Consider the following 22,648-nt stretch of genomic DNA (forward strand, 5'->3'; position numbering starts at 1 on the left):
TTTCTTTGACAACTAATACTTTTTAGAATATCTAAAATTCAATTCTTTTGGGACACACACCGAGTAGGTTGTACAGTTTTATCACTCGTGCTTTCGATGTCACTAATATTTCAGTTCATAGACTTCTACACCACGCTTACCCCATTCAAGCAGTTGCTTTTTCAGACGATTACTCGGAATAAAAATTTTAAGTAGCCATCCACTGCTTACAGCTTCGTATGAACCATAAGTGAAACGGTTTACCAATAATTAAAAAATAATTTATAAACGAATTTCTTATAAGTGTTATTAATGATAAAAAGTAAAGGTTAAAAAATAAACTATGAAAAACTTTAAAATCAACCATAATTAAGTTTTACCACTTAAATTTTTAGCTGATAAGTACTAGCACAACCATCCAGATTAGTCTCTTTGTTGAGTTAACCTAAAATCGATTTTTCGTCGCACGAATCATCGACGTGTTGCTCGTTGACTATCAAAACGTCTGGAACTTATATCATGTCTTCAGGCAGCTCGTACTATCACGTTGAGGCCGTGTTTAGTTCATAAAAAGTTTTCCAAAAACATAATATCGAGTTTTTAGACATCTAAATGAAGCATTAAATATACATAAATATTAAAACTAATTACATAATTATAGAGAAATCAATCTTTTGAGCCTAATTAGTAAGTAATTAGACATAAGTGCTACGGTACCCTACATGTGCTAATGATAGGTTAATTAGGCTTAAAAATTCGTCTCGCAGTTTCTTGACGAAATCTATAATTTATTTTATAATTAGACTATATTTAATATTTTAAATGTGTGTCTGTATATCGATACGATGTTTTTTAAAACAAATTACAAACTAAACAAGACCTGAGTTTCCATACCTGTCAGATCCTGTTGTGAGAGACAAGTCAGGTATAATAATATCCACGGCTCCACGCATCGTTTGCTTGAACGAAGTGAGTTCTCTAACCGTGACATAATCTCAAACGAAGAGAATGAGATCACGATAGTAGAAGACTAGAACTACTGAACTAGTGATACCTGGTGGTTGGTGGTGGGTGAACTCAACTCAGCTAAAAGCAACCCCACCAAAACACAAAAACCAAACCTACTAGACAGAGTGCGAAGAGAAGAACATATATATGAAAATATAACCTGAACAGGCCAGAAGTAGATCACCTTTATTACATCACATTGTGTTTACAAAGAAAAAATAAAACATTCCTCTTAGACCCTAATTTTCTCTCTTACAGAAGCTATATCTTGAGTCTCAATATCTCTTCTATTTATAAAAACTCAAAGACAAACTAGAATTATACCTCATTGCCTTAGTAGGAGTCCGACTCCTAGTCCTAACAGGAACCAAAATCTCAATTCCAAAACTAACATAATTTACCTAATTAAATTCCCTCGTTCTCTAAAAAGCAGCTACCAACCATTGAGCCACGCACACGCGCACAGCATGCAATTACAATAATCCAATCTACCGTAAAACTATCTTTACTTTTACTTTTCTCCATCGATTTCCTTCCAGTTTTCTACATAATTTTTCAAGCTCTTGCACATACAATATGCAAAGCTCATTATGAATCTATTCTCACATGATGTCCCACCGTCATGTGCCAACTCATATTCAACATTGTCACCCAACACTCTTGACCATCTAAGCCTCATCTCCTTTCTAATCTCAGTCCTGATCCTACCATTGACCAATGTTGACCTCAAAGAATCCTAACTTTAGTCTAACCATGTCACATGACATTGTGACTGTCTAGATTTTGTTTTCTCCCTAAACCTAGTCCAATATTGATCTCAAATCACATACACAAAAAGATAAACCAACCATTCTAGACATATATATCATAACCTGACTCACATTAGTCACATGCATGCTCACCAACATAAACACACATTTCAGAGCCAATTTCTATTAAATAAATCATTTCAAAGCCAATTGTTCATCATATACTATTAATCATGGCCATGATTTTACACTTTTCTCCGTTAAAAAAAGTAAATCTGAATTATTTCAGGAATGAGTCAAATGTCTGCTTATGCAATGATTCTGTAAATCAAAGATCGCGCAGCAGCTTGAGGCGAGAGATGCAGCAATTCATCAGAAGTTTCTGTGATCAAAGATAAAAAATATCTATTTTTTAGCTATTTAATAGTATAAACAATAAAATTGACTAATATAAATTTAAAAATATACTCTACAAATATAAGATGGTACTATATCGTTTAAAGGTTTCAGAATTGTGTGCGCAAAATTTAAGAAATAACCTGGTTAAAAGAACACAATATTGGCAGTAATTTTGTTGTCGTCACTCCAGTCCAGGGCTCCACCCAACTCGTCTGCGGTCCTCTATTTATTTTCTGCTATTGGACTCACGGTGTATCAAATCCCGTGTAGACCAACTTGCAATATCAGCTCTCAACTTGTTATTGCAATGTCTGAGCATGAACAATAATTTGCAGCGAAAAGTGTACGTCCGTCTGAATATACAATCACACCAAGCATGTGCAGCCGGTGCTGACAGCTAATATAATACATCTGGAATTGCCCCCACAGTTTTCTAGATTGTCTGGAGATCGAATTATTTTACACGGGAACTATATCAAGTCCTGCCTTCCAAACAGATCTGTGGCAACACAAGAGAAGCGGTTGCAGTAACAAAACTCAAATACGCTGGAAGCAATTTTTTTTGCGGTTATTTTCATCAAAGGTCTTCTGGTAGATGTGAACTTGGTTGCCATAAACCCTTCGAACGTACGAACATATTTATTAGATAACTCCTTTTATCGTCAAGCAAGCAAATATAATAATATTGATGAAACAGAATGGGGTAAGAGAAAAGTTGTTAATGTATGACAACCATCCATAGTGCACTCCTAACTTTCCATGTTCTTATAATAAAAAAAATTGTTTGTGTTTGTATATATCAAATAAACAAAACAATTATGCAACTCTCAAATAACATGTGATTCAAAGTCTAATTATTTTATGAGTTTAGAAACAAATTTTGTTATGTCTTTTTATATTACGTAAAAATATATTTAATTCAAATATTAAGTAATTGTATAATAACTTGCAAATATTTATCGCACGAGTTTTTTTAGTTTAAGAATATATAAAGTTTTTAACAAAGTGAAATTGCTAATGACGTTTCCATTAGTTATGTTTCTTCTTTGTTATTATTAGGAGGTACACATATTTTAATGATTAAAAAATATTCTACACTGATGCATTATTTGATTGATAGAGAAATTTACTAATTTTAGATAAAAGTTGGTGCTACCAAAATATTTTTAGAATTAAAAATACTCATTCCTATCTACTAGAGATTTTCTCTAATATTATTGTTAGTGATTTGGTTATTTGGGTTTCTAACAATAGTAGTCTACAGCTTTCATCGATTTTATGATTAGCATAACTGTGGCATGTTGTTAAATATAAAATTTATTGTCTTGGTATCGTTTTTAGTGTTCTAACCGTGTTTCGTGTCGGCTTGTGCTAATGCGCATGCGCGTCAATGTTGTGATTGAACTTTGATTATAAAGGTAAACAATGCATATTTATAGAAATTTTATGGTTAAAAAATTTATATATTTATCTATCTATCTACATATATTATCTAATATATATAAAGAGTTTGTCTTGTTTCTAATTGAAAATATAATATCTAACATATGAAAACTCTATAATTGTTAGAGCAAGTATAATAGTAGACTATAAGTTGACTATAAGCTGATGTGGAGGAAAGAGGTAATGAAAAATGGGTAGGGTTGGCTCTCATGCAAGAGCTAGTTATACACCAACTCTAAGAAAAATGCATTAAATGCAAATGTAAGAGAAAGAGATAAGAGATAAAAATTATAGCCAATCTATTTTATATGTTGACTATAATATAATCTTATAGCTAGAAAGTTGGCTTCACTATTAAACTTGCTCTTAAGATAACTTCTAATTTAGAAAGTTTTAATATATGTAAAGTCCCCATAGAAAGATGTGGTGTCCGTTCTAACCGTTCGGCCGAATATGATTCCATATGTCGGATTTGAAAAATAATAAATCAATTATTATGAATGAATAAAATCAGTTGGTTTAACCTGTCTCGAGTTTGTTTAATCTGAAACAATCCTTATTCTTGAGGTCATCGTCATGCGTAAGAAGCTTTGCCGGGAAACATACAACTTCTGACCATGCGTAACAAAAGGTCTGATTCTCGCCTCCTTCTCGTCCTTCTGCCATTGTTTAATCGTAATGAGATAGAAAAAAAAAAGTCTACTTCACCCTGAACTACCAGAGTTAGTCTATTTAACCCTCTAATGTATAAAATTGGATATTCCACCCCCTAAAATATGAAACCAGTTCAAATGTCCCCTGAAGTGATTTTATAGGTGATTTTGTTGAGTACATGATAACATGTTTTTGGCCACGTGGAGTATGATAAACATTAGTGATAATATTTATTTTTAGATTGTTGATTAATGAGTGAAAAGAAATATTTGGTTCAACTTAGGTTTAATGGGTCAATCTTTGTGTCATGCAAGCAATGACACTACTACGTCAGCATCTACATGGCAAAACCACCTACAAAACCACTTCGGGGGGTTATTTGATCTAGTTTTTGTACTTCAGAGATGGAATATCTAGTTTTATACATTATGGGGCTAAGTAGACAACTCTGATAGTTAGGGAGTGAAGTGACTTTTTTCTAATGGGATTGGAATAGCCGTCGGCACCAGCTGCGTGATGGCAGCGGAGGCGTCCATCTCGCGTGGTATTCCCAGCGAGTCAAATCTTCTTCGTCGCACGCCAGGCGGCCATGGACCCATGGATGGATAATAACCGTAATATACAAAGGAATATCCAAGGGTCTCGACTGCAAAAACATCCCTCAAATCATCCAACCCATTTTGACCTGAACGGATCTGATGCCTCTGGCGTGGTTAATTAGTCCAACGTACGTCATCTTAGCCTCATAGGTCATGAAATGAATGTTGACGATGTACGCAGACACACTTATTAAAAACGTGGTAGCAAATTTATACTATGTAGCTGGTACTGTAGTGATCATATTGAGTCACTGATCCCAAAAATAAAATTTTGAGATTATGTGCAGTTGCTACCATGTGATCCAAATAGCAAGCACATTGGATCTCAGTCCCATAGGAACTGCACATCTCGATTTAGAGATGGCTGAAGAGAACCCCAACGGTGCTTTCGAATGTCCAGGGTAAGTTCTAAACTAGCCTATACATAAAAGAAGATAGAAAATTAACACATGATTACTATAAAAAACTTTTTTAAAATTAATGTGTTTTTAAAATAACTTTTCTATATATGTTTCAAATAATCTGTTTAATAATAATTCAAATACATAGACATATCAAACGAGGAATTAGAAGTTGAGAGAATGGTAAGCAAACCTAAGTAGGCTATATGTTTTTAAACGGGCCGAACGATAGGTCTAAATTATGTTTTTTTCTCGAACGGAAAAAAGAATAGCACGTCAAACTCTTTCTAGCTAATAGGCCTAAATTATGTTGCACCCAGACATAGGCAATTGACCTAATAAAGCCCAAAAGGAAATGCCCAGTATGACTAGAACCAGGCTTCCAAGGCCCACTTAACACAGAGCCCGAGATTATGCGACTCGGATTGCACCTCCGACTCCGTGATGGAGAAGAACGTGAGGCGCTATAAATGGACGGGTCATTAGGCCCTCCTGTCATCCACACCTCGCTGTCTTGCCTCGTGAATCGTGGTCTCGTCCAGGGCCGGCATACGTGCGAACGAGCGATCCACCCACCGTTCAAGAAGCAAGCTTGAGCGCGCGACCGCACGTCCGCATGGTCGCATCCATGGAGTACCGCGGTCTTCCAGTCATCCCGGCGGTGCGCGTGGGCACCCAGCTACACCTCACCGCGACCTACTCGGGGCCCGGCGGTCGACGCGGCTCCGCAGGACCGCCGCCGGCGCTGATGGCCGACGTGAGGTTCGTCGTCAGGAGACACTTCCCCGTCGGCCCCAAGGGCGTGATCATCGAGAAGGTGGCCGACGACATCGCCGTCCGGAGGCAGCCGTCGCGCAAGCTACGGACGCCGGAGAGCGTGGAGCGGGTCCTCGCCGAGCGTGTGCTCCCGTTCGTCGAGCACCCGTTCGACCGGCGCGCCGTGGCCGTCGCGAGCAAGCAGATATGCGAGTACGTGTCGGGGGCGTGCGCCGACCCCCGCCTCGCCCACCGCGGCGTGCGCGTGCTCGTCTTGGTCGACACCTTCGCCTGCGGGACGTTGCTCCTCCCCGTGCCGCGCAAGCAGAGCTCCGACGACGACGACTCTCTCCGGTTCGGCACCGTCGACCTGCCCGTGCTGCGTAAGCAGAGCTCCGACGACGACGAATCTCTCAGGTTTGACACCGTCGACGTGCCCGTGCCGCGCAAGCAGAGCTCCGACGACGACGACGACTCTCTCCGGTTTGACAACGTCGACGTGCCCGTGCCGCGCAAGCAGAGCTCCGACGACGACAGCTCTCTCCAGTTCGGCATCGTCGTGAGGACCTGCCCGTGCTTGAAGAAAGTTAGGCCAGGGAGAGAGGAAGAACCGGGGCTCGCAACGTCGGCTGGGAATGGCAGCTTTGTGAGGACGTGTCCATGCATGGAGATTGGGATGGGGGTGAACAACAAGCCGAGGGGTCTGACTTCGCCATGACTGGAGACAGCCAGGCGGCGAAAGATGGCATCGAAGATCAGTTTCAATGTTGGGTGCCATGGTAACTTAGCATGATCGATCAATGTAAACATCACCGTTTTAGCCACTGATGTCAACCATTTATTAGATACTAGAAATGCACTGGCGCGCTATGCCGCTACTGATTAACAGCGTCGTGGTTTGAGAAACCATAAACTACATCACAAAAGGAAGTTTTCTTTGGCGCGCAATCATGCTTGAAGTAGAAAATAACATGTATAGAATATCTTTATTCACAGGAGTGTATTAAATAAGAGGTAATTTCCAACTACAGTGTCGAGCTCGCTCCCTTGTTTGGCCATGACTGGGCTGTCTGGGCACCGTAAGAACCAAAATGTTGATCTGTTACTCTTTTCATTGTGTCAGCATCATTTGTCAAGAAATAACCTACCATACAATTCAAAAGAAAATATACTCCCGCAGTGCTATAATTGCATAAAGATGTGTACGGATTACTACAGCAAGCAAAAGAGATACAAACCAGTAAAGAAAGCACCAGTTATCAATGTATTCAACAAAAGAGAGAATAACTCAAGAGGGTAATAAATCAGTAAATGAATAAATATATAGCAATTATTCTGTGCAAGTTAACATCGACACAAAATCTATTTATACAAAGATTAAATTAGATGTAGGCACTCCACCGATCATTGTTTAGCTAATCCATATACCAGAAATCAATAAGTACATTTTATCTTATCTATATTTATACATGAATTAATTTTATAAATACATTCAAATTTATTACCATTCATATGCATTTAGAGTAATATGACACGGATGGAATACTTATTGCTATGATATTGGAGCTGTATGGAGTCCCAGTAATATTGGTTCTTTAATTTATGGCTTCCGATACTGTTTCTAAGATCTTAAATTTGTTGATTTTGATCGATGGCTTATGTGCAAGGCTCTTCTATAGATTACTATCACGGGAAATATCAGATGCTTCGTTCGTTAATCCTCTTAACTCAAAAGATGTACATCGAGTGTTTGATCGTCTGCATGTGTCCGATTCGGATAAGGAAACTACCGAATCTGGAAAACCCACAATTCCACATACGGATTTCTGACTACTATCTGATCATCTCCAAAAGCCCACTCGCATAGACTATCCGTCCGTTTCCTCCCGCGTCTCGTCGCTTCGCGCAATTCTTTTTCAGCGGCGGCGACCGGTTCTCTCCAGGAACCCCCGAGACTATGGCGCCGCGGCCTCCGGCGATCTACCACCAGATGCCGGCCATCCTTCGCTACCTAAAAGACCACCGGGTCGTAGTCGTCTCCGCCGCGCCGGGCTCCGACAAGTCATCGGTGCTCCCTCGGTGCCTCGCCGCGAGCGGCTACGGCCCGGTGCTCTGCGCGCAGCCCCGCCACTTCGCCTGTGTCGTGGCCGCGGCGAAGGTTGGCGAGAAGCGGGATTCGGGCATCGAGTTCACGACGACCCGTCTGCTCCTCGACAAGTTCGGCTCCCCGGCGCGCCTCGTCGGGTATACGGCGCCATCGTCATCGACGAGGCGCACGACCGCACGTCGCTCGGCACCGACGTCGTCCTCGGGATGGTCAAGGCAGCGATGGCGACGGGGACGATGGGCCAATGCAAGGTGGTGGTCTGCACCGCCGGCGGGCCGGCCGACGGCATGCTCCGCACCTTCTTCGGCGGCGCGCCGATCGTCTCGAGCCTGCGCGCGGGTCACCCGGTCGAGGTGCGCTACTCACGGGGTCCCATGCTCGACATGGTGGATGCAGTGGCCGACGAGGTGGCGGCCATCCACGCGTCGCAGCCGCCCGGCGACGTGCTGGTGTTCCTGCCGGAGAACGCCGACATCATCAACGCCCACGCGGAGCTGGAGCTGCTCGACCAGCCAGGACTGGCCGCTCGCTACATCCACGACAACCTCCCGGCGGAGCTCACCGACATCATGCTGAACTCGCCGGTGCCCGACGGCGGGAGGAGAGTCGTGCTGGCCACCGACGTGGCCGAGACGGCCGTGCTGGTCCACGGGATCACGTACGTCGTCGACACTGGCCTGGTGTCGGAACAGCCGTCGGCGTGGATCTCCAAGGAGACGGCAGCTGCGCGGGCGGCGATCGCCGGCTTCTCCGGGCCCGGGCGCTGCCACCGTCTCTACCAGAAGAAACAATACGATGGTTTCGACGAGCTCACCATTCCACACATCAGGCGAGATGGCGCCGCCGTCAAGTTCGCGCTCATGGTCAAGCGACACACCGCAGACGGCATGACAGGGTTTGAGGTTTTTGACCCAGTATTGAAGCCAGCAGTGATGAAAAACATCTTTGGTCAACTTGTCAACGGTGGCTACTTGGACAAGCAAGGAAATCTGACAGACAAGGGGCGTCTTGAAGCATACGACGAAGACTAGAATATGCAACCGCCTCTTCTCGGTGTGCATGCAGTGTATATTTGTAGCAGAACCACGGTGCCTCTAGCCCTCACATTTTGTTTCAGAAAATTTTTCATGGGTCTAGTGAGACTTCGTGTAGAACAGAAAGGTGTCCATACGATGCACATTGTATCGGGGGAAAACTGTCAGTCATTCTTTCAAAACTATGGTGACGATGTACATAGCAAAAATTTCTAAGCTAAAATTGCCCATTTATACATGACAACGTGGATAATCCATCTGAAAAGGTGGCAGGTCAGACTGTAAGTGCTGTTTTGGACAGAGCTCCTTGCCAAGGAGTATACTTCATCTTCAATGTCATTTCCCTCTTCACCGAGCTTGAAGAACATATACATACACGTGCTGTTCAGAGTTCATTGCCAAGGCCCAGTTCGTCTTCAATGTCATCTCCCTCTTCGAAGAGTTTGAGAAATCGTAACTGATCCCGCTCTCTCTTCCTCTTCTGCCAGTACTTGTAGCCCCCATATAATGCAACGATGACAAGGACAGAAGAAAAAACACTGACTATTATGATTACGGTAACGGATGTCTTCTTAGTTTCCACTTCCGAGCTAGAGTCATGGGTTGCAGAATCACCTGGTAGGGAAAAATGGTATCTTGAGCAATGGCTACGAAGAACTCAAAACACAAAACACTACTACCTCTGTCCATTTCACATTGTAAAACATTCTAGCATTTACTAGATTCATATAAATGTTAGTGAATCTAGACGTGTATACAAACAATATATATTTATCAATAGATCAATCTAGACATAGCCAAAACATATTACAGAGAAACAGAGTGACTATTTTTTAATGATTAATCAATTCTACAGAGGAAATTCAAATCAAAGGGGCGGATGACTGGATGAGAGAAAAGCAACTGCAGATCTAGCCAGCTCAATGAGTTTATAAATGAAGAAAATCCTAACAAATTATAAATATAGGCATTGGATATGAACCGCACCTGCAGAGGAAGTGCAATTTGGACATAGGAAAGTGGCATTGAACTGGCCCTCCTTGAAATGGGTGTATTTGCCTTTTTTGAAATCACTAGAACACAACTCCCACTCATCGTATACATCATGTTTAAATGTATCCTCTTCGTACAAACCACACCTCTTGCATTTCTTTTCTGGAAGTTCTGTTAAGGGCTGCCAAAAGGACAATACTCAATGTGTAGTACAGTGTATACTTACATAGACGAGAACAGAGTAAGTGTAGAAGAGTCACATGAACTGAGAGTCTGTGATCCACATGAGTCATGACAGGAAGCAGCCCATTTGGTTGACTAACCTGCCATGATTCTTCACCCTTAAAGGTATATATATTGTTTGCATCCTTCACGTCAGGCAAATATACCTTGTCCTCACCATTGCAACGGAAATATACAGTTGGCTTACTGGGGAACCATTCGTGAGTAATAAATATATCAATGGTATCAAGTGTGACGAGCCTCTGTGAAGAACTACCTACAAAATTAAGTATCATCAGTAATGGGCAGAGAACTAGTGAGTGTAATAGAAGGCATATATGGAGTTTAGCTACCCTCTCCAAATGTCAGAAATGACAAGACAAAAAAATAGCAGTTAAAAATGATACTAGTATAAATATTCATTACTTTCAGTTCTATCCATTTTCATCTCAGCAGAGATAGAGACATTAGGACTATTAAGCCTCTACGGCTTTGAAATGGACACTTCATCAGTTTACCTTTCACATAGTCCCCACCCCCACAAAAAGGATAAACATATTTCTATAAGCTCATCACACTGGGATTGATTTTAACAGAGCAGAAGTATTGGCTTTTCTTTTCTTTCTTTGAGGCTGATCTCTCGATGATAACAACATATGGGCATGCAAAATATAATCTACTAACTGAAGTTGACAAAATCATCAACACCTGGAGGTATGGAGCATACAGTCTGTTGCTCCAATAACCAAACCACAGAGGTATAAAGCATACGGTCTATTGCTCCAATAACCAAACCAGGCACTGTTTTACAGCAGGAAGCACAGTTCTGCTTTGGACCATAGGCAGTAGCTCAGACTTACTAAGAAAAAGGCAAAGTGGGATAAAAAGCAGTAATGACCAGATCTAAATACTTATCAGCAAGAATACCCTTGAGGCCTCATCTAATCACTAGTTGAAATGATATCTCGTTAACTATTATAGATTAACCATGAACCTGTACCATGAAGTATTTGTGTTCCTGTTATGTGATAGCATGAGTTCCAGAAATTTATAATCCTTTATCTTGCAATATTTAAGACAGATGCTCTAGAGTAATAAGCCATATCATTATGTTTTAGCTACATTTACCTAGCATTGCTGGTTGAGTCCTTTGAACAGTTGAACCCATCACAGCATGTCTATTCGTGTTCAAATATAGCTTGTGAAATGCAGCATATTATTACTCCTTTAAAAAGACTCCAATGGTGGTGGCAGTGAATCTACCATCCACCTACTCTCATTGTAGTTTTTACATATTACCCCATTTAAACTTATTGATACTCATAACAACTAAATCTATAAAGCTAGCCACATAACATTAAATTAAGGTGAGTGTTTTCTACAGAAAAATGGTGGGGGCATATTTCATGGAAAATGTTTTTTATTTATTTTAAGCAACATTATGATACTTTTTTCTTTTATCCGTAGCAAAGCACATGCATTTAGCTAGTATATGTACAAATCAATTTATGGAGCTACACTCCTACTCCTCAGATCAGGCTCCTCTCATATGACTAGAAATTAGTATGCATATCATTCTCTATGTAATAATATTAGGTGAGGGGTCCAAAAGCTACCTATCCTTCAGGGCAATATGGTAGGAGCAAAAGTAGGAAGGACAATCTGTCCTCCACTATTATTTGTCAAAGAACAACCCTGGCACTTTACTATCTTATGAAGTCTGAGCAAAATATGTCCTTCCGCTAAACCAATAAATACACCATAAAACAGACTGTCCAGAGTTCTGCCTCAATTGATTCAACTTTCACCAGGAGAACATATACGATTGCATCACTGGCATGACAGATGACCTTCCATCTTGCCCATATGTCTTTTTGGAAATATTTCATCAATAATGTGCACTACTCTGTTTAATCACTAGTTTCCCTTTCCAAACATGCCATCTAAATTATTCACATTGCTGGTCATATCTCTATTGAAATCAACGTGATTCTATGACCAATCTAGTTAAACTTTTGCTTTGATATCAACTGCTTTACTTACAAGTCTTTCAACTCCCCTAACAGCAACCGCGATTGAGCTCCGGATGTTTCTGACATCCCATATCTCACCTTGCAGCCAATCATTTCGCTGCTCACAAATTCACAAATCCATTGTAAATTCACGGGCTAAAAAATTGCAGTTCCCATATCGAATTAATCAATCACCCCCCCCCCCCCCCCCCCCCCCCCATCAAGGAAGTGACAGGAAATAACTACGGTCAAATTGCTCGGGCAACCAAATTAGCTACAAAAAACTAAAAAGTAAACCGGCCTCATGGGAATATACGAGCCAGATCTCACCATGAACCGAGCAGAGGGCGACGAATAGCACGACGACCAGGAGGAGCCGGCGGCGGGGAGACGAGATGGGATGCGGCCACCTCATATGCTCCAGCCGCGGCGTGCGCTGCAGGCTGGGCGCAGGGGGGAAGGCTAGACTCAAGCGCGGCTCCCTAGCGTCTCGTGGCCGCAGACAGGCTCGCTCGCTCTTCCTCTTCGCCTTCGCCTTCGTCGTCGTCGTCGTCCTCGACCTCGCGGTGGAGATGGACGGAGAGGAAGGACTGGTTCCTTGCGCGTGGCGAACCCGATGCGTGCATCCCCGAACGTACTTTCTTTTTCCGTATTCTCCTCATGAAAGCGTATTTTACAATCGACGAAAACGCATAGGCTACATGGGCCGTGTGTAATAGCCGCCTAACCGAAAAGGGCCCATAAAATCAGGAGGGCCATTCAATCAAATGGGCCCAGCCCACATAGGCCCATTTATGATGGTCACCGCCAGATAGAAGCCCATCCGGGTCCATTCGCGTCGTGCTGCTCCCGTCCTGAGTGCGCCAGGCTCCCAGCTCCGCCGTTCCTCTCCGCCGCCGCCGCCGCCGCCGCGCAGCCGCAGCAGTAGGCATGTCGAGGCTCGCGGTTGCCGCCCTACGGCGGGCCTCCGTCGCATCTGGGGTTCCCTCGTCCTCCTCTCGTTCGGCCGCGTTTGCTCCGTCCGTGCCTCGTCTCTTCTCCACCGACGCGTCCGGAGAAGTTGCCGATGGCGCCGCAGCCCAGGGGTCACAGGATGAATCTTTCTTCAAGCCTTCTGAAGAAGGTAGCTCTCCCATTCTTGTGCGGCCGCTTGATTCTTTCCCTCTCTCTCTCTCTCTGTTGTTAGGGCCTTAGGGGGTTTAAGGTTTAATGTCTTTTACCGTTTTACATGCCTTAGGAATTGGGGTAGGAATGTGCTAGAATGATGGATTGGATACAGTATCATAACTTACTTTGGTGTTGCACTGATGAAAATTTTCATTTTATTTTAGTCCATATTGGTGCGAATATCTCACATCAAGAGTTTAAAACGGTTGGAAATGCGTATCACAGTTCCTAAAACATGCATCTTTACAGCTTACACTATCATATTGCGTTTATTAACAAATGCATATAACCACAACTTCAATTCTCTTATAATTATTGAAAACTTCGAGATCTGGTTTCACTATCATATCTTATATCTCACAAATAATGTTCCGCGGAAACAGGTTTGGCATATGGAAGGTTCTACAGTTCTATTCCTGGAGGCAGCCGTCTCGGTAAGAGCATGCTGAAAACTGATATTATCCACCACCTTGACAAATGTGAACTGTCACTGGACGATGTGAAGATTGATTATAACAGGGGATATTATCCAGTGGGCGCGTAAGTTTCCTATCCTATTACTAGGTCTGGTCTGCAATACTAGTATCTATTTATTTATATAGATTTTTTCACTTTAATTTTGGACTGAATATGCATAAGCAGTTTCTATTGCTGAGTAATATCATAGTATGCTTATTATATTATGTAATTTTAGAGGCTCCGGCCAACTATAGCAGGCTTATTCTTTGTATTTTTTATGCTATTAGAAATTAGTATTGTAGTTGGAATGTGACATTATATCATACTCCCTCTACTTTTATTTTATTTGACACTGTTGATTTTTGAGTCTACGCTTGACCATTCATCTTATTTTAAAAAAATCTACATACTTATTAACTATTTTGTCATGATTTGATTTATTACTAAAGACACTTTAAGCATGACTTATTATTTTGTATGTTTGCATAAAAATTTTGAATAAGATGATCGATTAAATGTAGTTTCAAAAGACAGCATCGTCAAATAAAAAAATGGATTGACTATTAATGAATATGGCTTTTTAGGGGTGCAGACACAGCCGCTAAGCACACAAGAGACTAGTGGCTGGCTGCAGCGCAGTGCAGCCCAGACTACTGATCACTTCCTTATTAGGGATAGTTGTGGCACACAACATGGAAACAATTGACCCACTCTATTTCAACCAAATGAACTAAGTACATCATATGAATAAAAAAGTGCATTTTAGTTGATTTTGTTGAATTAGAGTGGGTATTTGGTAACCCACGACCATCCCTACTTTTCAATTCTTTCTTAAAGCCTTGTCTGTATTTTTTGTAGGCCAACTTGTTCTTCTGTCCAGATTACCGTTGTTGTCATTATCTATTCTTGACGTACCAAAGTGAACGCTTATGTTTTGTTTGGCCATTGATGTGTAACACTATCAGGCTGCCAGCACAAATTACTTTTACTTGGATGCTCCATTCATAGGAAATATAGTTACTTCTTGACATCTTCATCACTAGTTCATATTCTCCATCTCCATTTTGCCAAGCAGGATTGTTACACATTAGTAGCTAATACCTTCCTATAGAAGTCCTTCCCTCTATGTAGCTGAAAAAAATAATATATGGTATGCCCTCTCATTAACTGCACTGTGATTTTAATATCACAAGGGCATAGATTTACCATTGAATATCTGAGTTAGTGTTTCTTCTGTGCATTTTACAATGTGCTTATTGACCTGAAAAATGTCCACTTGATCAGGTTATTGCGGTTTTCTTCAGTGCCATTATTTAACACAGCAGTCAGGCAAACAAGAGACGGTCGTATGTACAGGCTTGAGATGGTTCGGCTAAGCCTTTTTTTGTCACTTCTCATTTCGTTATGACAAAACACCTACATATCTTATACTCTGATGTTACAGGTCAGTCGTGAGGAGTTTGATCTCAAGCAGTCTTATGATGGAAAAGCTGTAAGTTGTTTTGCTTTGTCCTCTGGATAGGCCAGTTAAACTTGAATATATTGTGTTCCGGGCCTTCCGGCAAGCAAGTGTAGTTTTATCTATGTTCTTACCAAGCACTATTGACTGGTGTAAAGAACTGGGAGAACATATCTTATTTTCCCCACTTTACCAGTTACATTATATATGTGATTATGGATATGATGGTATATCTGGAAATAATTATAATGTTCTACCTATGTTTTCTCTGTCTGTGTTTATGCAGATACTATTGCAAGGAGTCCCTCGAAATGCTCTGCCAGAGGACATAGAACGATTTCTGTCTGGCACCAACTTCGAACCTCCACCATTTCAAAGCTTTCTCAGGTAAGCATTTGAACAGCCATCCTTGGTTGCTAGCATTTAAAATCTGTTCCATTCATCTTCATTTAGTTCCATCCATGGCTACTGCACAGGCCTGGCGTCCCAGATCCTATCAGAGTGGTGCTGGTTAAATTCCGCTCAAGGACTGATGCCGCCAATGCTTTCATCACTAAGAACCGGGGTTTCTGTCTGACTAACCCTGTGAGCATGCGTGTTCTTCAGTAACCTATTCACTCTTATCGTGTCTATGGAAATTAGCTCCAAAACGAAGCCTCTTTCTCGGCTTTGTTTCTGAATCCATATCTGCAAATTTGGTAGAAAGTTTGTTTGACTGTGTAAGTTTGCACTCTACTGTCAGCTGCTTTTATGTTGTTTTGTTTATGGTGGTTTAGTACACTTCATTTCTCAAATTTCGTGTGTAAACTGGAAGTTGCTCTGATGCCTCCGTTTGCAACAGAAAGATCTGAACAAATATCCGTAATAAACTTTACAAAATTACACATTTCTTTGTCATTGTTGGGATATGCTTATGGCAACGCAAACTGTGCAGTCACATGTCTGCCTGAAACGCGTAACTTGTTGCTGGGAGAAATATGTGGTCGATTTTCCATTCAACCACAATGCAGCCTGTAGGCTCCTTTTAGGCTGAGTTTAAAGGAAAAAGAAGAGGAAGATGATCACGTAAAACAAGGAGACTCATCAGTGAATGATTAATTTAGTGTTAGTTACTGTAAACTTGAAATTTTGATTAATATGATCTTTTAAAGCAAATTTTATATAGTTTTTGTTTATAAAGACACTATTTAGCAATTCAGAAGACATGCTTACAATAAATCACACATGGGCATATCTGTTCGAGGAGAATTTACATATAGTACTTGGTAACTGCACAATTGGCATTTCAATTGTGCTCATAGCAGGCTAGTCCCATGGGTATATCAGCCACCAGTTAACATCCACGTGAATACCCTCATATTATCTGCACAGAAAACTAATAGTATCAGGTTCTAAACGGCAGCAATTTGCAGACGCGGTAATAAGCATTGCTTGATCAACCTTACCCCGAGCTTCTTCTTTGTGGGAGCAATCACTTCGCTGGGATCCTGTTTGGTCTGCGTATACGCATCGATCTTGTTCATTTCCTGTTAAGTAGTAGTATTTCAGTGTCATAACTCTTAATATCTGAATGATCATTCAAGCTCCATTTGGTGTTTTATGTCATTGTGTGGGTTTTCTATTGATGTTTGTTACCTCGATGAAAATTTGTATGTTAGCACTTCCTTCAGTGATATTGCAATTCTTTATCCCAGCAAACAGTGTCTGGAATCCATCGATAAAAGGTGCATACGCAATGTCAACCTATCCAAAATTAACAAAAAAAAATTCAGAACCTTGGTTAACGAACAGTAACTGTAGAACAGTAGGAGAGTTTTTAAACCATCTATGCAAATTACCAGACTGAATTGGCCAAGGAAGAAGGGACCATCATCAAATTTTGAGAGGGAGCATTCTATGTCGTCCAGAGCAGCAACTGATGATCAGGAATGCTTCGTGAGTCAGAGTTATATTCTAAAAAAATGTCAAAAACTACAACTGAATTATGATTAGCGTTTTTAGTTCTTGCCAGCTTCTGCTGTCACGTTGCCCTTGGAGATCAGAGCGGAACACATTGCCTGGTGGAAGCTATCTGAATAAGCCAGAAGTTCTTCGCCAAGCCTTTGCTTTTCAGGATCCTAACGTCAGCAGTAGAGGTATCAACCTATCAGGGCTTGCTATTACAGATTTGGAGACAAGCAGCTTGATAAACTCACATCAGGAGTCAATTTGGGCCCTGCAAAGTTGCTGTCTATGTACTTGATCAAATCCAAACTCTCTCCAATGATTTTGTTGTTATGCTCTAGGGATGGCAACTGTCAAGAGAAGTACAACTCATCAAGCATTCAAGCATTAAGAACACAAATACTATGTACATGTTCAGATAATATTTGAGACTAGTCACACCATATTCTTGGGGTACATCTCCTTGTAGTCTTGTACCATCCTGGCCTATCATCCAGGTCAATGGGGACTAATTTGATCTTTTCCTGCAAACCCTGATGACCATAGTAATCAAAATTCAAAACCACTGAAGTGAACTTTGCCGAAGAAGGTAGAAGTAAGAAGAAGCATGTTCAGAAGATCAGCTTTTTTCATACCTTGTAGTTCCTTGCAATCCATGCCCGTTGCGCATATGGGCAAATATAAGACATGTACAATCTGCAGTTCCAATTTTTCATTCATGAGCAAGGCGAAGATGGTATGAGAAGTGCAGATCAAGGAGAACATGAACACTACAGATAGTACGTGTCCTGAAGAAAGATAGAAGGCAATTTCAGAGACCACGGTAGATGATCTACCTGGTTTCGCCATTGTAGAGAGGTTGCTGCTCAGAAGCGGATGGCAAGGTAGGCGGTAGAGCTTCCTCTCCAAGCCTGAATCCACAGAGAAACAATGAAACACACCAATATATATAATGAGGAATTTTATAGTACTTAAGAAGGTACTAGGAGATATACCAAACAAATCTAACCGTTGATACGTTAGGGTATGATTGGAAGAAAAAAATTAAATGGAGCCCTCACACAGCCACACGCCATGGCTGCTGGAGATGTGGCCGGACTGGTAGCCGCCGGAGTCGAGGAGCATGTAGCACGTCTCAGCGCCGTTTGGCCGGAGCATGAAGCGGTAGAGAAACGAGTTGAATGGGACGAACGTGAAGCAGCCGTTGAAATTAGCGCCCTCCACGGGATTCCGACGAAGGTGTCCGCCGGGTGGTCGAAGCTCTGCCACATCGCGTCCGCCGTCGTCGCGCCCAGGTAGACGGCTGCCGCGCCGCCACCGTCGTCGCGCCCAGGTGGACGCCCGTCGCGCCGCCACCACATATCGCCCAGGCGGACGGCCGCCGCGCCGCCGTCGTCGTCGCGCCCAGGCGGATGGCCGTCGCGCCGCCGGCGGACCTCTCTCCCCCTCCCGTCTTCTCTCCCAGGTGGCGGCGGCCACAGAGAAGCCGAGCGAGCAGGCCCTTGACATGATGGCGAAATTCCCTTTTACCCTCCCAATCCTAATTACCACGTGAGGACTCCTCGCGGTACCGACAGGTAACTATTAATTTGAGCACTTAGATCGAACACAATCAACGGTTATTTGGTACCTCTTGTTATTTGGTATTATCTCAAAAACTATAAAATTTCTCATATATAATACTCCCTCAATTTTTTTTATTTAACAATCAAGTATTATGTTATGGAATTTCTTTACAGTGCTCTCCACTTGATAGAGAACTTCTCCTAAAAAAAAGAGAGCAAGAAACTGCAAATGACCTGCTTGTTGCTACTTCTGCTGCCATTGCCACTGCCAATGCCACACACAACTTGCAAGATGCGCATTTTTGTAGTTAGGTGAAAACGCTGCACCTGGTAAACGAGAGCACTGAAGAAAGACGGGAGTTGAAATGTATGACGAGAAGAAAATTTTGAGCCCTCTGCGTCAGCGGTGACGGGCTGATGATGGCCGAGAGCAAAGAAGAAGCGAGCGGTGATGGCTGAAGCCATGTCGCCCCCCTGGAACGTGTCACAACGTTCGCAGCACATATGCCGCTCTCGAATTGACGGCGATTAGCCGAGTCGGCATCTTGTGCAGTTCTTCACGAAAACGAGAGGAAAACAGGGAAGTGGGGGACCTGACGAGCGCGGCCAGTTGTCAAAGCCAAATGAAATGGAAAAATTGACATGAATAGAGCCGTAGGGTGGCAGATCTCCTCTTCATGCCTTTACGCTATCGTTCAACTTACCGTTTAGTTTTAAAAACATCCTAGCGAATCTTTAATATCTAATAAAGTATTAAATATAGATAAAAAAATTAATTACATAGTTAAGGGAAAATCGACATCCTATCGAATCTTTGATATCTAATGAAGCATTAAATATAGATAAAAAAATTAATTACATATTTAAGGGAAAATCGTAAGACGAATCTTTTGAGCTCGCTTAGTACATGATTAGCCATAAGTGCTGCAATAACCTACATGTGCTAATGAAAGATTAATTAGGCTCAAAAGATTGTCTCGCGGTTTCCTGACTAGCCATGAAATTCGTTTTTTCATTTATATCAAAAACTCTTTTTGACAGCCTGTCAAACTTTTAACATGATATACAATTTTTTTTCACTAAACACGGCCTCAGGGAAATAGACTCTAGTGTGGTGATCTTGTTAAGGGCCAGTCATGTTTGTACGTGTAATGTGTGTAGAGATATGTGCTCGCTTACTCCATATAATTAAATAAAAAGGTTCAATACAGATCAGTACTAATAGAATTGTATGTAGCACCATTATTTGCAACTACACAGATAATGCAACTACACACTGTTTTAAAATGTAAGAATTTCTACAGGGATATAAGTATTTCTGGTATCATTTATAATACTATTTACCATATAAAAATACTTATCATTCAAAATTCATCTATCTATCTATCTCTCTATCGATCGATCGATCTATCTATCTATTATAATATAAACACAGCCCGAAAAGGAGTCACCACGTTCGCTCTAAGGGCTAGAAATTCCCATGTTAATCGAAGAAAAAAAAATATAGACCGTTAGATCATGGTGGGTCCATATTATAACGGTGTAGATTAATCGGAGAAAAAGAAAAATATATATACCATTAGATTACGGTGAGTCAAGATTATAACGGTCAAGATTAAATAGCAGTTATAGATAGAAAGTTTTATGTTTATAGTTGCAGAAGTAATCAAGTAAGCATTGTTTCCAATCGGAAGGCAGCATATAGAAAAAAGTACCAGCCAAGCCATACCGGATACACGCCATACTAACAGCAACAAATAAACATCATGTCCTGACTCATGACTCCTTGGCTAATCGCCTGGCAAGTGACAACTCTATAGCCTTAATACGGAGTACGTTTTGTTAATGTTTTAGTCGCTCGAACAAGCTAACATAGAAATACAACAAAAATCAATAAAAAATATATTAGTGAAAGAACAATATACGTAAAAATAGAATTTCAAATATAAAAAATCTACATCATTAGATCATAATATATATATATATCAAAATATTTCCGATCGGTATCTCTTAGTTTTTTCCACACCGCGTCGGCCGCTGGCGTGGCCAGGGGGGAGTCCACCTGCCCGTGGCCGCCGTTGATGCCGCCATGGGCGCTGCAGGCGTGGAACGACAGCGCAGCGAGGAGAAGGAGCATGGCAAGAACGAGGGACGAACGAGCCCTCATCCTGGCCATGGGCGTCGCCGGCACGATCGTTTAATTTCTTCTGGACCACTAGCTAGCAGGATTCAGCACTACTATATATGTATATATCCACACGTTTGTACTTAGATCGATTTTAGTTAATTATTCCCGGTAAAAAAAATAGATCATTAAGGATAAGATTAGATCAAACTTAAAAAATTCTGATTATGCCTAATTTCTTAAATATTTAATTTAAATACAAGACAAATGATACACAAAGATTCTATTGAAAAAGTACTATCATAATATCACAAATTTATTACATTTTAGAAATTACCATGTTAATAGAAGAAAAAATTACATCATTAATTTTAGTGGTTGAGATCTATCCACATATTAGTATATATTAGGAAGTTATGATAAGAAAAAGAGATAGAGAAAAAAAGGACCATACATATTATCACATTATCCTATTATAGTTAAAAGTATTTCATAGAAAAATATAATATAAAGTGGTAATTGAATCTAGCCGCGTGTTTGCGCGGGCCATACTGCTAGTTATATTTATTCTTCCGTACCCTTTACATCTTGCATTCACATTGATTCTTTATTTACTGAAAGGTGTTATAGGGTTTCTCTTCCTAACCTTAATATATGCTAAACAACCTAAAAATATTTATAATTTAGGTTAGAAAAAGTAAACTTAACACAAATAAAATACTTTCTCTGCATGCAACATATTTTGTTAATACAAGATACTTACAAGAATCTAATAAATGTCGAGCACAATACTTGAATGCTTTTGAAGGGGACTAGCATAATGCGCGTACCTTGTAACGAGATTTTATTTAAAAATATTATTATATTATTAATATTATTTTTTTATGTATTATTGTCTAATTGCTACGTATATTTATTATTGATATATGAGCCTATTGGTCACGGTGTATTTTCTTTCTCGTAACAGGTAGAGTTAGTGGGAGTGGTTGATACGGGATTCACGATTATTTTTTTTAAAAAAAGTACAAATAAAAAGCAGATAGTTAGCGACGGCAGATTTAATACCAGACAATACCACTACGAATGTTTTTAGGAATATTTATAGGAGTATAGATATTAGATAACACGCAGATCTGCAGTTCTGCATCCATAGGGCATAGCCCATGAGGCCATGACTGAACCACTCCCTGATCAGCCATGCATGTCCAGCTAACTGTCCACACTTACGCAAATGCAACAATCTGCATGATCAGGTTTGATTATGATCCCACAATACCACTCCATTGCGTATTCTCACAAGAGAAGGTTGTCAGCGATCCATTCTGGAGGATGAAACACGCAAGTACAGAGCCGTATATATTTGACTGATCACCGAGTTTCCACCTGCTCTGTTTGTTCGATTGCCTTCTGATTACTGATTAGCATATTAGACCGATTGATATGAATTTATGGTGCTTGCTTATAATCAAGTTTCCACCCACTCGATCGTTCGGTTGCCTTCTGGAGAACAACTCAACACATTTGCGGAGTTATTTTACTATGTAAATCGTTCACATAATTAGTGACGCATTGA

The 22,648-nt window shown here is 41.1% G+C and overlaps 3 protein-coding genes and 1 pseudogene across 3 annotated transcripts; 2 read left to right on the plus strand and 2 right to left on the minus strand.

Moving 5' to 3' along the window:
* The first annotated feature begins 8,316 nt into the window (after positions 1–8,316).
* LOC102710772 (pre-mRNA-splicing factor ATP-dependent RNA helicase DEAH1-like) lies at positions 8,317–9,126 on the plus strand. Its single transcript, XM_015834801.2, has one exon. It carries the CDS (start codon positions 8,317–8,319, stop codon positions 9,124–9,126), a length of 810 nt encoding a protein of 269 aa, XP_015690287.2.
* Positions 9,127–9,458: 332 nt separating this feature from the next.
* LOC102711054 lies at positions 9,459–12,981 on the minus strand. Its single transcript, XM_015834802.1, has 4 exons — positions 12,687–12,981; positions 10,446–10,621; positions 10,117–10,303; positions 9,459–9,744 (listed from the first exon to the last, which is right to left on the minus strand). The coding sequence occupies exons 1-4, from the start codon at positions 12,769–12,771 to the stop codon at positions 9,515–9,517; spliced, it is 678 nt and encodes a 225-aa protein (XP_015690288.1). The 5' UTR covers positions 12,772–12,981; the 3' UTR covers positions 9,459–9,514.
* A 189-nt stretch (positions 12,982–13,170) lies between these two features.
* LOC102722940 lies at positions 13,171–16,360 on the plus strand. Its single transcript, XM_006649815.3, has 6 exons — positions 13,171–13,479; positions 13,907–14,063; positions 15,267–15,348; positions 15,427–15,474; positions 15,728–15,828; positions 15,918–16,360. The coding sequence occupies exons 1-6, from the start codon at positions 13,287–13,289 to the stop codon at positions 16,048–16,050; spliced, it is 714 nt and encodes a 237-aa protein (XP_006649878.1). The 5' UTR covers positions 13,171–13,286; the 3' UTR covers positions 16,051–16,360.
* Positions 16,361–16,590: 230 nt separating this feature from the next.
* Positions 16,591–19,210, minus strand: LOC102711334 (annotated as a pseudogene).
* Positions 19,211–22,648: the final 3,438 nt, after the last annotated feature.

The sequence above is a fragment of the Oryza brachyantha genome, chromosome 3, assembly GCF_000231095.2.
Source record: "Oryza brachyantha chromosome 3, ObraRS2, whole genome shotgun sequence".
NCBI classification, from domain to species: Eukaryota; Viridiplantae; Streptophyta; class Magnoliopsida; order Poales; family Poaceae; genus Oryza; species Oryza brachyantha.

Coding starts and splice junctions, on each gene's coding strand:
- LOC102722940 (XM_006649815.3), top strand. CDS start 13,287: ATGTCGAGGCTCGCGGTTGCCGCCCTACGGCGGGCCTCCGTCGCATCT. Junction 14,064..15,266: donor GGATATTATCCAGTGGGCGC/GTAAGTTTCCTA, acceptor CCACTTGATCAG/GTTATTGCGGTTTTCTTCAG. Junction 15,829..15,917: donor CCATTTCAAAGCTTTCTCAG/GTAAGCATTTGA, acceptor GCTACTGCACAG/GCCTGGCGTCCCAGATCCTA.
- LOC102711054 (XM_015834802.1), bottom strand. CDS start 12,771: ATGAGGTGGCCGCATCCCATCTCGTCTCCCCGCCGCCGGCTCCTCCTG. Junction 10,622..12,686: donor CGCCCTCTGCTCGGTTCATG/GTGAGATCTGGC, acceptor TTAATTTTGTAG/GTAGTTCTTCACAGAGGCTC. Junction 9,745..10,116: donor AAATTGCACTTCCTCTGCAG/GTGCGGTTCATA, acceptor TTTCCCTACCAG/GTGATTCTGCAACCCATGAC.
- LOC102710772 (XM_015834801.2), top strand. CDS start 8,317: ATGGCGACGGGGACGATGGGCCAATGCAAGGTGGTGGTCTGCACCGCC.